At 48.0% G+C, this 15861-nt stretch overlaps 1 protein-coding gene across 1 annotated transcript in view; it reads right to left on the bottom strand.

Moving 5' to 3' along the window:
* MYO18B (myosin XVIIIB) overlaps nucleotides 1-15861 on the bottom strand; it is a 297959-nt gene that overhangs the window by 199235 nt on the left and 82863 nt on the right. Inside the window, exons 13-17 of the mRNA XM_063623416.1 lie at nucleotides 14507-14680; nucleotides 11699-11789; nucleotides 9247-9439; nucleotides 5113-5193; nucleotides 2351-2498 (exon numbers count right to left, since the gene is read on the bottom strand). Of these exons, the coding sequence (XP_063479486.1) occupies nucleotides 2351-2498; nucleotides 5113-5193; nucleotides 9247-9439; nucleotides 11699-11789; nucleotides 14507-14680 (687 nt within the window). The remainder of the gene's footprint in view (nucleotides 1-2350; nucleotides 2499-5112; nucleotides 5194-9246; nucleotides 9440-11698; nucleotides 11790-14506; nucleotides 14681-15861) is intronic.

Raw genomic sequence — 15861 nt, forward strand, 5'->3', positions numbered from 1 at the left:
CTGCACCAGTCACTGGCAGAGCCGAGCTCTCTGGGAATAATTTAGGAATTTGCACTGTGAGCTTGCTCCAGAGAGAGCTGCAGGAGGCATCAGATGCTGTTGCTGCTTCACTGGTTAGACAATCCTGTCCTGATGTGGGCACAGGAATCCGCCATGAATGTCTCAGACAGAAGCCTCTGCTGGTCACCAAAGGGTGGAAGCTTCTGCCAGCACTCACTCACTGGATAGTGGCTCTTCTCCCAATTTCTTATAAACTGTTCCAATTGGACAATCGCCCAAAACATTCCATCAAGATGCATCTGTCTACATCTCCGATGACTTCAACGAGGCCAAATCCAATGGTCATTCCCCAGCCCACACCTCACTTGACCTTTCAGCCGCATTTGATAAGGTCGATCCCTCCTGTGGCTTCCAGGGAGTCACATTCTCCTGGCTTTCCCTCCTGCCTCCCTGGCCACACCTCGGTCTCCTGTGCTGGTTTTTTTGCCTTGTCCCTGACACCTTGACAGAGGAATGTCCCAGAACCTCGTCCTTGGACATCTTCTCTGCCAAGCCTCATTCTCTCAGTGACCTCAACCAGAGTCACAGTCCTTAGTCTTCTTTCAGACGCACCTGCTTTATTGTCTCTTCTCTGCTGGAAGATGCATCTCCTGGGCTAGGACAGTGGCTGCCACATATTAGGTGCTCCATCCATATTTTCTGGCCTCAAAGAGGGTTGGGACTGATAAGACCACTAAGTGCATTTGCCTTATTATTATTTTTTTTTTTGAGACGGAATTTCACTCTTGTCCAGGCTGGAGTGCCGTGGTGTGATCTTGGCTCATTGCAACCTCCACCTCCTGGATTCAAGAGATTCTCCTGCCTCAGCCTCCCGAGTAGCTGGGACTACAGGCGTGCACCATCACACCCAGCTAATTTTTTGTATTTTTAGTAGAGATGAGGTTTCACCATGTTGGCCATGCTGGTCTCAAACTCGACCTCAAGTGATCCACCCACCTCGGCCTCCCAAAGTGCTGTGATTACAGGCGTGAGCCACTGCGCCCGGCCAGGACATTTGCCTTCTTAAGTGACTAGTGGTGTAGGGATCTGAGTCTCAGATCCAGAGAAACCATGTTTTGAATCTGCCTTTTGACCCTTCTCCTCTGGGTGACCTTGCACAAAGATTTCTGGAACTCAGTTTTTGAATAAGAATATGTATCTCCAAGTGTGGGACAGAATCCTACCAGAAGATATCCATGAGTGGAGTACATGCAACACTCCCCAACCCCGGAATCATGTTCTCCATCACCATCAGCAACCTCATCCTCATCAATAAACCTGCAACACCTTGACCCTGGTGACAAAGCTCTGCATGCACATAATACTACCCAATCATCGTAGCGAAATTCTAGAGAAAAAGGGGCCAGGGGTGACTTCTTTCCCCATTTTAAAAGCTCATCAACTAAGACTACAAGAGGTTTGCCCCACATCACGCAGGGGAAAGTGGAAATAATTGGACTTCAACTTGGAGCCTATAGATACCAAATCTCATGATCACTTTGTTCTGGTTTCACGTCTTCATCTCCCCTCTTGCTCCCCCTTCCACCAATCCAACTCCCACCGAGCACTATGGACTTTACCTGCTAAACACCTCCAGAGGCTTCTACCTCCTGTCATATAGGTAAATATGTGCCATGGTGATTTACTGCACAGATTGTCCCATCATTGAGGTATTAAGCCCAGCATCCGTTAGCTGCCCTCCTGGGGCAGGCCAGCTCCTCTCTCACCCCGGCCACCTGCCTTCCTACCGTATCTTCACACTACAACCTCGGGGAACTTTCCAGAACATGAAGCTCATCATGCCTGCCACTGCCTAGAATCCTTCATGGCTTCTCGTTGCTCTAGGGTTAAGACCTTTGCATGACCAGCAACAGCCTCTGCAGTCTGAACCCAGAAGCCATCTCCAAACTTGTCCTGCATCATGTTCCTGGCTCTCTGTCAGATTCATCTGCACACATCTCCCGCTGGCTACCAGAAAAATGAAAAACACCCTGATGCTCCCCATCAGAGTGCAGTTGCAGGCTCATTGTGCACGCATGTGCTTGGCTGTGAGCTTGTCCCTTCCCCATGAGGAATGCCCCACGCCAGGCTGGTTAACTAACACATGGAACAGTACCCAGCACATGGTGGCTGCTCAATGTGTTCACTGAATACTTGAATGAATGAAAGCATACACAGGTTCATGCACATTCACCTCTGCACATTGGGGCCTCTGTGCAGGCCTTGTCAGGGCTTTTCCTGCAGCCGAGAAGGACAGATTCCAACACCCAGGCTGGACTCAGGCCCCATCCCCAGCCCCTTGCTTCCTTACCTTCAGTCCCAGCTCCTTTCTTCTCGAAGGCAGCACACAGACGCTCGAGCACCACACTGTCGCTGGAGCCCTCTACACGGACTTCCTCATCCAAGACCCAGAAAAGGCCTCTGGCGCCCTGGGCACCTCCTCTAGCTGGTAAGCGGACCTGGAGGGAGACCCAGGATTCACTGAAGGGCCCTGATGCCCATCAGAAGCCTGTCTTGGGCTTCTCTTCCCACCGATGGGGAATGGGAGCATCCAAGTCCCAAGCATCAGGACTCAGAACGTGCCTACCCAAAACCATGCTCCCAATCACCCCAGACTCTCAGTGTTGAAGCTACAGCAACCTCTCATTTGCAAGCTGTCTGAATCCTGCCTCTGTGCTCACCTCCTGTGTGGCCTTGGGCAACTTACTACACTTCTCTGAGCCTTGTTTCCTCCTGTGTAATGGAGACTGAAAATACCTTCCTTGGAGGGCCATGGTGGGGATTTAACAAGGGGAACCATCTGGAAATTACACATTTCTAGAGAGATACAGGCAGCTGGTCTATTTGCGCACAAACGAGAAAGGATTAATTCTGTCTGTATCATTTCCTCTAAGAAGTCCTTGTATTTTTTAAACTAAAATCTTGGGGAGGAAAGAAGAACAACAAGCACTCAAACAACATTTCAGAGAAGAAGGTGAACATGAGTCAATAGCACTGATGTAGAATTTTAAATCTAGCCACAAGCTTCAGAGACCATCTAGTCAACCCTGTAATTTTGCATATGGGAAACTGAGAGAGGCCTGGGGAGTTTAAAGGGCCTCTCTGAGGGCCCAAAAGGAGTTGGCACAACCAAAAAAAGACCACCAAGTAGTTATAGAGGAAATGCAATATGCACAGTGACCAACTGTCCTACTGTGCCTGGGACATGAAACTTTCAGTGCTAAAGCTGGGAATGTCCTATGCGAACCAGGACAGTTGGTCACCCTAACTGAGGAATCCACACCCCCCAGAGGCCCAGAGAGGGGAAGGGGCACATCCAGGGTCTCCTGGATGGAGAGTCAAAGATGCAGAGCTGGAACTGGATCCCAGGCATCCTTCACCTTGGCCTTCTTTACTGGGGCTGAAACTGATAGCCAGCCCATGCTCAGAAGGTCCTCAGAAAATAGTTGTTAAGGGTGGGCATGGTGGTGCATGCCTGTAATCCCAGCTACTCAGGAGGCTGAGGCAAGAGAATCGCTTGAATCTGGGAGGCAGAAGTTGCAATGAGCCAAGATCGTGCCACTGCACTCCAGCCTGGGTGACAGAGTGAGACTCTGCCTCAAAAAAAAAAAAAAAAGAAGGTAGCTGTTTGCAGCCACAGGCCCTGGAGACTACCCCGCCCTTCCCAGCCAACACTGCTAAATCAGCCCTTCAGGCCCACCCTTTCCCAGGAGAGGCACAGGTGAGGAAGCACCGTGTGGAAGGAAATGAACTAGACAGATGCCAACCAGAAGAACACACTGAGAACAGCCAGCCAGGCTTACACAGGAGAGGGCTTTGCAATGATGGGTGCAGCCCACTGTGTGCCAAGAGAAAGCTTGCAAGCCATCTCTGGTCAGCAGGAGACAAGGAAGGAAGAAAAGGGCAGGGGCAGCCTGCAGTGTCAGATGGCAGGATTGATGCCACCGGCAGGGCACCTCCTGTGTGCCAAGCATCATGCCAGGTGCCTTATGTGCAGTATCTCATTGATATTCACAGCAACCCAGAGAAAGTAGCATCCCCATTCTGGAAATGAGGAAACTGAGGCTCAGAGAGGTGAAGCAACACGCCCAAGGTTACCAAGATTGGACCCAAGCATGGCAGGTTCCATGGCCCAAGTACTTTTGTACTAAAATGTGAAGAGGAGACAAAAAAAAAATCAAGTGAAATTGTCACGGGCAGTTCTGAGTTGAGCAGAGACGCAGATCTGGGGTAGCAAAGTGAGTTCTAGGGATGGAGAGAGTGAGGTAAAGACTCAGCTTCCCTCAAACTAATGCCTGTCTGCCCCCGAATGAGTTCAGGGCCCTGAACCCAACATGGTCCCCTGTTCTCCAGTCCCCAAGGTCCCCAGTCTCTGCTAGGCACAGCACCTTCATTCAAACATCTGACCTTTCCAGGCCAGAGTGGCTGGTGGCCTCTGGCCGTGAGCCCTGAACTTGCTTTGGCTCAGGCCTCAGGTTCCCAGGCATGAGTCTATTCTAAGACATAGACTCAGACATAAAGGAGAGCAGCGGTTCTCAACCTGATGACGCTTAAATTTCCACTGTTCATGGCCGGGCACGGTGGCTCACGCTTGTAATCCCAGCACTTTGGGAGGCTGAGGCGGGCGGATCACGAGGCCAGGAGATCGAGACCACGGTGAAACCCTGTCTCTACTAAAAATACAAAAAATTTAGCCGGGCGTGGTGGCAGGCGCCTGTAGTCCCAGCTACTCAGAGAGGCTGAGGCAGGAGAATGGCGTGAACCCGGGAGGCGGAGCTTGCAGTGAGCCGAGATTGCGCCACTGCACTCCAGCCCTAGCGATAGAGCGAGACTCCGTATCAAAAAAAAAAAAAAAAAAAAAAAAAAAAAATTTTCCACTGTTCAGGCCACACTCCCAGACCAATTTACACAGAATCCGGGGGTGGGTCCCAGGCATCCATATTGCCAATGATGCCGGGGTAAGTCTAGGTGCAGACGGCATTGACAACTAGTAGACTGAAGACTCAAATCCACGAGCATTTCAATATGGCCAACTGGCATCTGAGAGCCTGGGTTAGCTGGGCCCTGTGTTACCTGAGAGGGATTCTGATCCACAACAGCCACGGTGGTCCCTGGGGAGGGGTCCGGGAGGTCAAACTGCACAGGAACACCTTCCTGGAAAATAACAGGATTTAAAAGTTAGCGCTTTTAGTGAGCTGAAGAGGGACGAAAACTTCTGAAGAAGGAAAAAGCAGAGAGGACTTCCATCACCTCTTGGCCCTTTAAAAAAATCGTTTTTAAAATTTTGGCAAAAGATACATAGCAGAAAATTTACCATTTTAGTCATTTTAAGTATACAGTTCAGTGGTATAAGGTACATTCATGTTGTTGTGCACCCATCACCACCAACCATCTCCAGAACTTTCTTCGTCTTTCAAAACGGAATCTCTGTACCCATGAGACTTAACTCCCTATTTCCTTCTCCCCCAGCATCCTACTTTCTGTGCATCTGATCTTGACTTTTCTAAGTAGCTTATGTAAGTGAAATCATACAGTATTTGTCCTTTTGTGTCTGACTTACATAACTTAACATAATGTCCTCAGGGTTCATCCAGCCTGTACCATTTTGTCAGAATGTGCTTCCTTTTGAAGGCTGAATAATACTTCCTAGTAAGTGCGTATCTTGTAATGTGCATATCTCATTTTGCTTGTCCATCGCCTGTCAACTGCAATCCACACAAGTTGCTTCTGCCTTTCGGCTATTGTGAATAATGCTGCAATCTAGTGCACAAATACCCGTTTGAGTCTCTGATTTCAATTCTTTTGAGTATATACCCAGACATGGAATTGCTGAATCACATGGGAATTCTATTTTTTTAGGTTTTGAGGTCCACCATTCTGTTTTCCACAGCGGCTGCACTATTTTACATTCCCACCAATACTGCACAAGGGTTCAAATTTCTCCATATCACCCCAACACTTGTTATTTTCTGATTTTTTTTTAGTAGCCATTATAGTGTGTGGGAGGTGGTGTCTCAATGTGGTTTGGATTTGCATTTCTCTTACGATTTGTGATGGTGAGCTTCTTTTTGTGTGCATTTGTAAACCTTTGGAGAAATGTCTGTTTAATTAATTTTTCCAGTTGCTAATGGGGTTGTTTGTTTATTCATCACCTTTCAGCCTTTGTGTGGGAAGAAAGACTGTAAATCAACGAACGTTCCAATGACATTCTGCTTATCATGCAGGGCGTCGGCCATCACGCTGAGAGCTTTATCAGAAACTGATAACTCAGTCCAGACTTTTAAAATATTTACTGAGAACCTAATGACTGCTAGGCTGAGTGTTCAGTGCTGGAAGTAACAAGTGTAAACTATGGGGAATAATAGTTGCCACAAAAATGTCACCAGAAGCTGGGTGCTGTGGCTCATGCCTGTAATCCAAGCACTTTGGGAGGCCGAGGCAGGCGGATCACCTCAGGTCAGGAATTCGAGACTAGCCTGGCCAACATGGTGAAACCCCATCTCTACTAAAAATACAAAAATTAGTCGGGCGTGGTGGCGGGCGCCTGTAATCCCAGCAACTTGGGAGGCTGAGGCAAGAGAATCGCTTGAACCCGGGAGGCAGAGGTTGCAGTGAGCCAAGATCGCTCCATTGCACTCCAGCCTGGGTGACAAGAGCGAACCTCCATCTAAAAAACAGAAAATTTTAAAAAGTCACCAGAAATGTCTAGGAAATTCTGTGGGCAAAGATGTTCATCGCAGTATTGTTTACAAAGCCTCAAACTTAGAAACTACCCTGACGTCGATAGGAGAGGGAATACAATCAGATCTAACCACTGCAAGCAGATTTACTAAGATTTGTAAGTGGAAGGAGGTTATGTGAATAATGTAATACTGTGAGGAAAATGATAGACAACAAACTTATGTATACAGGAAGATCCAAAATCCAGAGACAACATAATAAAGGGAAAATGGTAAAAAACAAAAAACAAACAAACAAAAAAACAGAATAGTAACAGTGGTTGCCTCTGGATAGAAGGGCTAAAGGAGACGGTATCTTTAGTTTCTTTGTACTTATATGAACTTTCCAGTGTTTTAATGAAAAATGTATTACACTGATAATCAGAAATAAGTGAAATATTATGGGAAAAATAAAATAGCTGTTACACTCTTCATTCTTGTTCATTAAATGTTCAAAACTGCCCCTTTGGGGAGTCTGGTAACAATGATCATAAAACAACCCCGGTTCGGGACGGAGCCTGCAGTGAGCCGAGATCGTGCCACTGCACTCCAGCCTGGGTGAAAGAGCGAGACTCCTTCTCAAAAAAAAAAAAAAAAAAAAAAAAAAAACAACCCCGGTTCTCTGCACTTCCCTATATCCATACTGTCTGCAGAGTGACACTGCAGTGCCTCCATCATTAAGTGGAGCCTGTTTTCCTATCCCTTGAATCCATGCTCAGCCTCAGACCTGTTATGACTCACAGACCACAGTGGAAGTGATTCTGTGCAAGCCTCAAGTCTAGGCCTCAAGGTCCCCTGCACGCTTCTGCTTGCTCTCTTGGAACCCTGCCCAGCACTATGAGGACAGCCCAGGCTAGCCTGCTGGAGGATGGGACATTTGCAGAACAGGGACAAGGTTACCCCAGACAAGGCCTGCCTAGATCCGCTCATGGCCAGCTGATCCCACACATGAGCGAGCCCCACCAAGATCATCAGAGCCGTCTACCCCAACCTACACCTGAATCCGAACACAAGCTCAAGAACTATCCTGGACCAAGAGAGCTGCCCAGGCCATCCAGACACTTGCAAGCAACAACCAAAGATTTTTTTCTAAGCCACTACATTTGAGGGTAGTTTATTATGCAGCATTATTATGGCAAATCATAACTGATACAAAAGTATTATTACCTCTGTTTTCCATGTAAAAAAATTGAGGGTCAGAGAGGGTGAGTGTCTTTCCTAAGGCCACACAGCCAATAAGCGACAGAGTAGGATCAGACCTCAGGTTTCATCAGCGTCATCTGCTTGAGATTCATTTATGTTGGTGCTTTATTTTTATTGCCAACCAAAGAAATGACTGTAACTTCAATACCTATTATTCTATATTATTCAACTTATGAAAAAATATGGCCATTTCTAATATTCTGCCAGTGGTACTTGTTGGAATAAAAGTGGTCACACCTTCAGGGAAGAAGGTGGGAGTCATACGGGGAACTGAAAATGCTCTCATTTTCACGCAGGTGATAGAGACACATGTATGTTCATTTGGGTAAATTCACTGAGCTATGTGCTTCTGGTTTATGTACTTTTCTTTGTAAATTTTATTTTATTATTATATTATTTTTTTTTATTATTTTTTTGAGATGGAGTCTCTCTTTGTCACCCAGGCTGGAGTGCAGTGGCGCAATCTCGGCTCACCACTACCTCCGCCTCCCAGGTTCAAGCGATTCTCCTGCCTCAGCCTCTCGAGTAGCTGGGATTACGGGTGTGCGCCACTGAGTCTGGCTAATTTTTGTACTTTTAGTAGAGATGGGGTTTTGCCATGTTGGTCAGGCTGGTCTTGAACTCCTGACCCCAGGTGATCCACCTGCCTCGGCCTCCCAAAGTGCTGGGATTACATGCATGAGCCACCGTGCCTGGCCTTATATTTCAACTTAATCTTTCTTTTTTTTTTTATGGGAAAAGAAGGGCTGGCAGGATCATGCCTGTACATGCTTCCTGGTTCACACACAGTTTCTCTCAGGTGCCTCCTAGAAGAGGAATTGCTGGGTTTTGTGGTGCATGCAGCTTCAACTTTGTGAGACTCACCGTGCTGCACTGCAGAGGGGTGTGGAGCCCACAGCTTCCACCCACCCACAGGACTCGAACGGCATTCCCCTCTTGGGCAGATGCAGACTGACCCTTGGAGGAGCCTTCTGCTTAAGTGAAGTGGGAGAGGATGAAGCAGTCATCCCAAAGAAAGGACAGCCGTGGAAGCAAGGACTGGGGAAGCCCAAGTTCCTTGGTGCTTCTGGGCTGCGGGGTTCAGAAGGGCGGCAGGGGGAGGCTGGGCTGTGGAGGGAGCAACAGAGGGTCTGGGGAACCAGGCCCGGGGAAAGGGCTTTGTTCTCTGGTGAACCGAACAGGGTGAAGCTGCAGGCTACTGGGGAATGAGAATCCCATCCCTTCCCAGCTGACCTCACAACGCCCACAGAGCTCTGGTGAAGGCCCTGCTCCAGCCCAGGCCTACCTCTTGATATCGCTGTAGCGTGGAGACAAAGGTCCACTGGTAGAACAGCAGCTGCAGGCGCTCATGGGCGTAGTTGTGGCACAGCTCCTCAAAGGTGGCCGCCCGGTCCTTGCCCTGGTGCCGGGGGTTCTGGAAGCCTGGAGAGTCCACCACCATGATGGAGGCCATGGAGAGATGGTGGGAGGAGAAGGATCTAGGGACAGAAGAGAGAGGTGGAATGTCTGAGATGGCGTGGAATCTAGGAGAACACTGATCCAAGCCTCCAGCAGACCTGGTTTCAAAACCAAGCTCACCTCTTACATGCTGTGTGACCTCAGGCAAGCTACTTAACCTCTCTGAGCAGGGGTTTCCCCAACTGTTAAATAAGGATGGGGGTGAGTAGGCTTATCCCAGGGATAGTTATAAGGACTAAAGGAATTAAACTGCCTCCCACTGGCCCAAAGTAAAAAAAAAAAAAAAAAAATGACTAGCTTAAGGTCACCCAGAAGTTGGCTACCATGTGAAGCCTAGGCCCTCCTTTTCTTTCTTCAGAGGCCTATTAAAATCAAAAAACTATTTTATTTAATACGTCAGTTTACAAAATTCTTTCAAGCTATGACCTCCTTGAATTCTCCTGATGAATCTGTAGGGGTGGACAGAACAGGGATTATTCACATCAAAATTCAGGACTTAAGAGACTTTGGAGCCAGTCACACGTGGGCTTCAATCCTTGTTCTGTGACAGAGGGGATGTGCGTCTTGGGAGAGTTGCCCAACCTCTCTGAGCCTCGACCGTCTCAGTTAATGATGGTCACTAGCTCAGAGGGCTGTTGTGAGGGTTGGGTGTGATAAGCTTCCGTGGCTGTGAAAGCAAAGTTTGCTATGTGGTTAGTGCTCAGTAAATGCCACCTGCTCTCATCACCATGAGTATGATCAGCTAGGAGCTTTGGAGGGCCCTTAGTTGAATCTTGGTTCTTCTGTTGTTTGCCAAGGTTTTCCAACTATAAAATGGGGATAATAAGAGCAGCCACCACATAGACATTCAAGAAGATGAAGTCGATTCATTCTTGGCAAGACAGAAACCTACTAGGTGCTTATAAACGCTGTAGTAGGTACTTTGATCATCAATAAAGCATTTCACAGATGTGGCCTCTGAGAACCCAAACCTCGAAGCAGCTGCCCTTCACTGGTGAAGGCAGTTTCCTCCGCCAGCAGTTCATTTCCCACTCCCAGTACTCCCTCTCTAAGCACGAATGATCCCCTTGGTTTCTAGATAATATGTCTGTGGGCTCAGATGGTAATTACTTCAGCAGCGTCAGAGGGAGCCGATTCTGTGTCCACGACAACTTGGAGAAACCCGGCTGCTCTGTTGCTACGCACCAGCCTCATCCCTTTAACAGGATTTCAGAAGCCTAATTATGCTTTCTGCTTTCACAGAGGAGGAAGGCAAGCCTTTGCCTAGGCTCTGGATTAGCTCTGCTGAAAAACCTGCTTAAAGGGTTTCCAAGCATGGGCTCAGTGCGTTGTGCATAACGATGGAAAACAGAGGCTCCTGGTGCCTGCAGCCCCGCAGACACACATCAGAGGCACATCCCAGCCCACTCTAAATTTCTACCATGTTGCTCCCATCCCCAGCAAGACAATTTTGAAAAATAAATGGATGAGAGCAAAGTGCTGGGCTATTCAGGGGAACTGAAGGTATGAGATGAGAATGCGGCATTGTGTTTGCATCTCGGTTCTACCCCTTCAACCTTTAGCCTCCTCCTCTGTACAATGGGCCCGTGTGAGTATTCAATGATGCAAAGCAGGTTACACAATTAGTGCAATCCCTGGCCCTCAGTAGACACTCAAAAGTACTTAGGTTTTATTATTGGTATTTTTACAATCACTTTTAGGAAGAATTTGTTTTGGTTTGAGACAGTCTCGCTCTGTCGCCCAGGCTGGAGTGTGGTGGTGCGATCTTGGCTCACTGAAACCTCTGCTTCCCAGGTTCAAGCAATTCTCCCTGCCTCAGCCTCCCGAGTAGCTGGGATTACAGGTGCCCACCACCACGCCCAGCTAATTTTTGTAATTTTTAGTAGAGACAGGTTTTCTCCATGTTGGCCAGGCTGGTCTTCAATTCCTGATCTCAGGTGATCCTCCTACTTCAGCCTCCCAAAGTACTGGGATTACAGGCATAAGCCACCACGCTTGGCCAGGAAGAGTTATTCAAATTCATTATTTCTTTTAATCCTCACAACAGTCCTTGGGGAGAGAGCTATTGTACAGATGAGGAAAGGGAGACCAAAGAATTGAACTGATTTACCAACCACACAGCCAGTGAGTGGCCAAGGTGGAAGTTAAACCCAGCACTGTCCACCTTAGAAACCCTCTCGCCAGCTCAAAAACTGCCACTTTGCTCAACTGCCTGGTATGTGAATTCATCTGTGCACCTGCAAGAGGCCAACTGTGTGCCTAGGAAGAGGCCTCGTTACCTGTTGATGAGTGAGACCACGGCCACAAAGAGCTCCTGGTACAAGCCTGAGGCCATCCCCTCCACACACTCCACTCCTGTCATCTTGAGCCCTGGGAAAGAGGACAGAATCAGCATTCTTGGTTAGGGATCTTGCCTGGGGCCAAGGACATCACTGCAGAGCAGTAGCGACCACTCAATTTAGAAAATCCTTCTTTTCTTGCCACATTCCCCCACTGCTGAAATTATTTCCCCAGGTTCTTAGGACAAAGTCTAAGTGTCCTATCAGGACCTACAGCGTCCTATGTAACCTGCCCTACCTTCACCCCAGAGTGATCTCCTGCTCATCACTCAGGGTTCAGCCCAAATGTCACCTCCTCAGGAAAGCCTTCCTTGACTACCACCACCACCACCACTAGGCCAATTCCCAGCTCTATGTTGCTTCTAATAGCACTTCCCATAGCATAATCTTTCTAGTATAGTTATTTTATTAACCCGTGTCTCCTTCATGAGGCTGGGCATGCCCTGAAGATAGGCGCTGTCCCTGGGTTTGTTGACCTTTAAATTGCCAGTGTCTGGCACATAGTAGACACTCAGTAAATGTTTATGATTCCCTTTTTCTGGAGAGAAATTTGACAATTTTGTATTAGAAGCCATAAAGTGTTCGTATACTGGGCCCTAATAATTTCACTCCTAGGCTTTTATTCTAATGAAATATTCAGAGAAATAAAGCTTTCTGGGGACACAGATTCTTCCAATTGTTGATTAAATTGGCAAAAATCACTTTTTGAAATGATTTGAGTGCCCAACAATAGAAAATGGGTTAGGTAATTTGTAGTCTACCCATACAAAGGAATGCTTAAAGTCAGGTATGAAGAATACTGAATGAGATTGGAAAAGTGCCTACCTAGAATGTTAGGAGGAATATAAAGGCTCAAAAACTATAATTACAGTTGTGGACTTGATTTTGCTCGAACACACACACACACACACACATATGTACATCCCATTAAAATCACCAGCCTTGATTAGGGTGCATTGAACAAAGCAGAGTGAGGAGTGTAGGGGGTCAGATCACAAATTCCATCCCTTAAGTTTTAGTTCCATCTAAAAATTGAAAACACAGTTTCCAAATCGGTGCGCACTAGTGCCTGGAGGAGTAATTCTGCTTGTACATTCCAGGCAGCCCACTGCAGCCCCGAAAGCATTTCCCACCCCTCCTCGGAATCCACCCCCAACCTGGGCTGTTGCTAGGCAACCCACAGCCTCCCAGCATCTCTCCTAAGCCCGAAGGTCCCCTGCCTGCTTAATGTCTACTCTTGAGACCTCAGCCTGAGAGGTTAACTCAGACTCAAAGTGGTGACTGCATCTGTCTGTGCCTGTGTGTGATGCACCCATCCTTAAGTATGTGTGTGGTGTCTGTGCCTGTGCATATGTGTGCACACGTGTGCTTGTGTCTATGCATATGTGTGTAGTTGTATGGTATGTGTATGTGTTATATATATATATATCTGTGCACATGTTTACACACACACGTGCCATGCATATCTGTGTGTGTGGTGTGCATGCTTGTAGTATATGTATGCCAGTGTCGGTGCATGTGTGTTCATGTGTGTGATTCTCTGGTATCTGTGCACACGTGTGCATACACAAGTTGTGCTGTGCATATGTGTGGTGTGTGCATGTGTGTATGCACACATGGTGTGTGCAAGCATGTGTGTGCATGCTTCTGTGAATGTGTGTGCATGTCGAAGAGGAAAGGTAAATCTTCAAGAAAACCACAGTTCACACCAGAGCACAGACCTGAAAGGAGACACAGAGGGCCAATGGTGTCCAAGTGACATCAGTCCTCACGCCGAACTCCCTGGAAGGTGGAAGCAGCTCCAAAGGTGCAAAGGAGCTCCAAGAGATGGGCCCCAAAATCACAGCTCACAACACTTCTACTCATTAACCCCAAACTTAGAGAGCTCCCAAAGATGCACAGAGGCTGCACACTTGGGACCCGGCAGATCACATCCTTGCAGGTACAGTACAAAGTCCTCCTGCTTTTCCTCCGCGGCAGTTCAAAGCGTCCTCATTCTTCCAGCTGCTGAGGCCAAAATCCTAGCAGCCCTGGTCTCTGTCTTTCTCTTAGGGCCCATGCTATCACCTCAGCTTGTAAACTAGCCCCTGAATCTGTCCACCTCACCCCGTCTCCACTAGCACTTCCCACCACCACCTATCACCTGGTGATTTTTATAGGTTCCCAGTGGGTCTCCCTTCTCCCACTCACTCCCCAACCTTCATCCAGGCTGAGCTTTTTAAAGCCAAATCACGCCATCCCCCTGCCTAAGCCACTCCACGGCTTCCCAAGGGTCTGAGAATAAAAGCCCTCGTTTATAAACCTTTAGTGAGCTGACCACACCTTGCTCTCCACCCTCATCTTCTCCCATCCCTCCACCTCGCATCAGCCATTCGGGCTTTATTTCCATCCCTCAAACAGAAAGACTAGTCTTTCCCCTACCTAGTAGGTGCTCAACAAACATGAAATCCAATGGAAATGCATTGGTCCATTGGCCCTGCCCACAGCGTCCCCTCCCCACAGTGTGGGGCTCCCTGCCAGGTTTCAGCAGCCTTCATGGCCACTGAACGGAGGTAGTTATTTGAGCATTAGCATTGACCAGGTAGAAACAATGTCCCTTTCCACCCACAATGGCTTCCCCTGCATCTAACACAGGCCTTCATAGCGTAGGCCCTTAACAAATCTTTGATAAAAAGTTAAAGCTGGTGTATCCCCAGGAGCTGGCCCAGAAGGGGGCCCAGCTCACCCAAAGAGGCAGCAGCCATGTACCTGAGCTGGTTTCCTCATCCTCGAGGCCCCTTCGGCTTGGCCCAAACGTCATTTGCTGGATGATCTGTCGAAGGTGGTGCTTGAAGGTGGCCGTGTTCAGCTCCTCATACTCGCAGCCCAGGGCCTCAGCTGCGTAGTTTGCCCATTCAAACCTCATGAACTGCTTCCGACCCACTGCAAAGGGGACAAAACAGAGGCATGGCAGTGAGGCCCTGGGCATGGGGTGAATGAACGCCCGAGAGGACATCGGAGAATCTCAGCACCCTCCCAATCTCCAGGCCAGCCCCCTCAGCCGGGAGCTTGGACAACTGCCCAGGCCTGGGCCCCTAGGCAATGGCCCTGGAGGAGTCAGGTTTCCCAAGACACTCGCTATCCGACTTCCTCGCCATTTGCATTGCTTACTTTTTCAAAGCTATTAAAAATATCATGGGGAAGCACTCTGTGAAATTGGGGAATGGTTGGTAAAATTATGATTGATTCACCCACCCACGTATCCATTTACCTATCCATCCAGGCACGCACTATCCCCTGCAAGCCGCCTACCTATCCTTTCAACTTCTCATCCAATTAAGGAAGGAGACCACTACTACTCCTGCTGCTCTCCTCCCCCTACCTTGCCTAGTTCACAAGACAGGAGGAAAGAGAAAGCAAAAAGTTAGAAAGAAACAGAAGTAAGATAAATAGCCAGACAACCTTGGCACCACCACCCGGTCCTAGGAGTTTAAAAAGTAATAGTAATAACATCAACCCCTGACCTAAACTACTTGTGTTATCTGTAAATTCCAGACATTGTATGAGAAAGCATTGCAAAACTTTCTATTCTGTTAGCTGATGCATGTAGCCCCCAGTCATGTTTCCCAGCTTGCTCGATTTACCATGACCCTTTCATGTGAACCCCTTAAAGTTATAAACCTTTAAAAAGGCCAAGAATTTCTTTTTCGGGGAGCTCGGCTCTTAAGACGCAAGTCTGTCAACACTCCCGGCAGAATAAACCTCTTCCTTCTTTAATCCAGTGTCTGAGGAGTTTTGTCTATGGCTCGTCCTGCTACATATCACACATCCAACCATCTAACCAGCCATCTGCTTACTCTGTACATGTTGACTGAGCTCCCACCATGTGACAGGCACTGTGTCTGTCACCGAAATCAATGAGCAAGACAGACAAGGTGCCTGTCCTCGTGGAGCTTATAGTCCATTCAGGGAGTGTGACAATAGACAAGTAAACAAATAGGTAAGGTCATTTTCAGCCATAAAATTATAAAGTTCCCTCTGCCCTCTGCCAAACAGAAACTAAAGCAGGGTGCTGAGATCAAGAGACTGAAGGAGTTGTTTGGTGTCTATGGTGGTCAAAGTGG

This window comes from Symphalangus syndactylus, chromosome 18 (genome assembly GCF_028878055.3).
Source record: "Symphalangus syndactylus isolate Jambi chromosome 18, NHGRI_mSymSyn1-v2.1_pri, whole genome shotgun sequence".
Lineage (NCBI taxonomy): Eukaryota > Metazoa > Chordata > Mammalia > Primates > Hylobatidae > Symphalangus > Symphalangus syndactylus.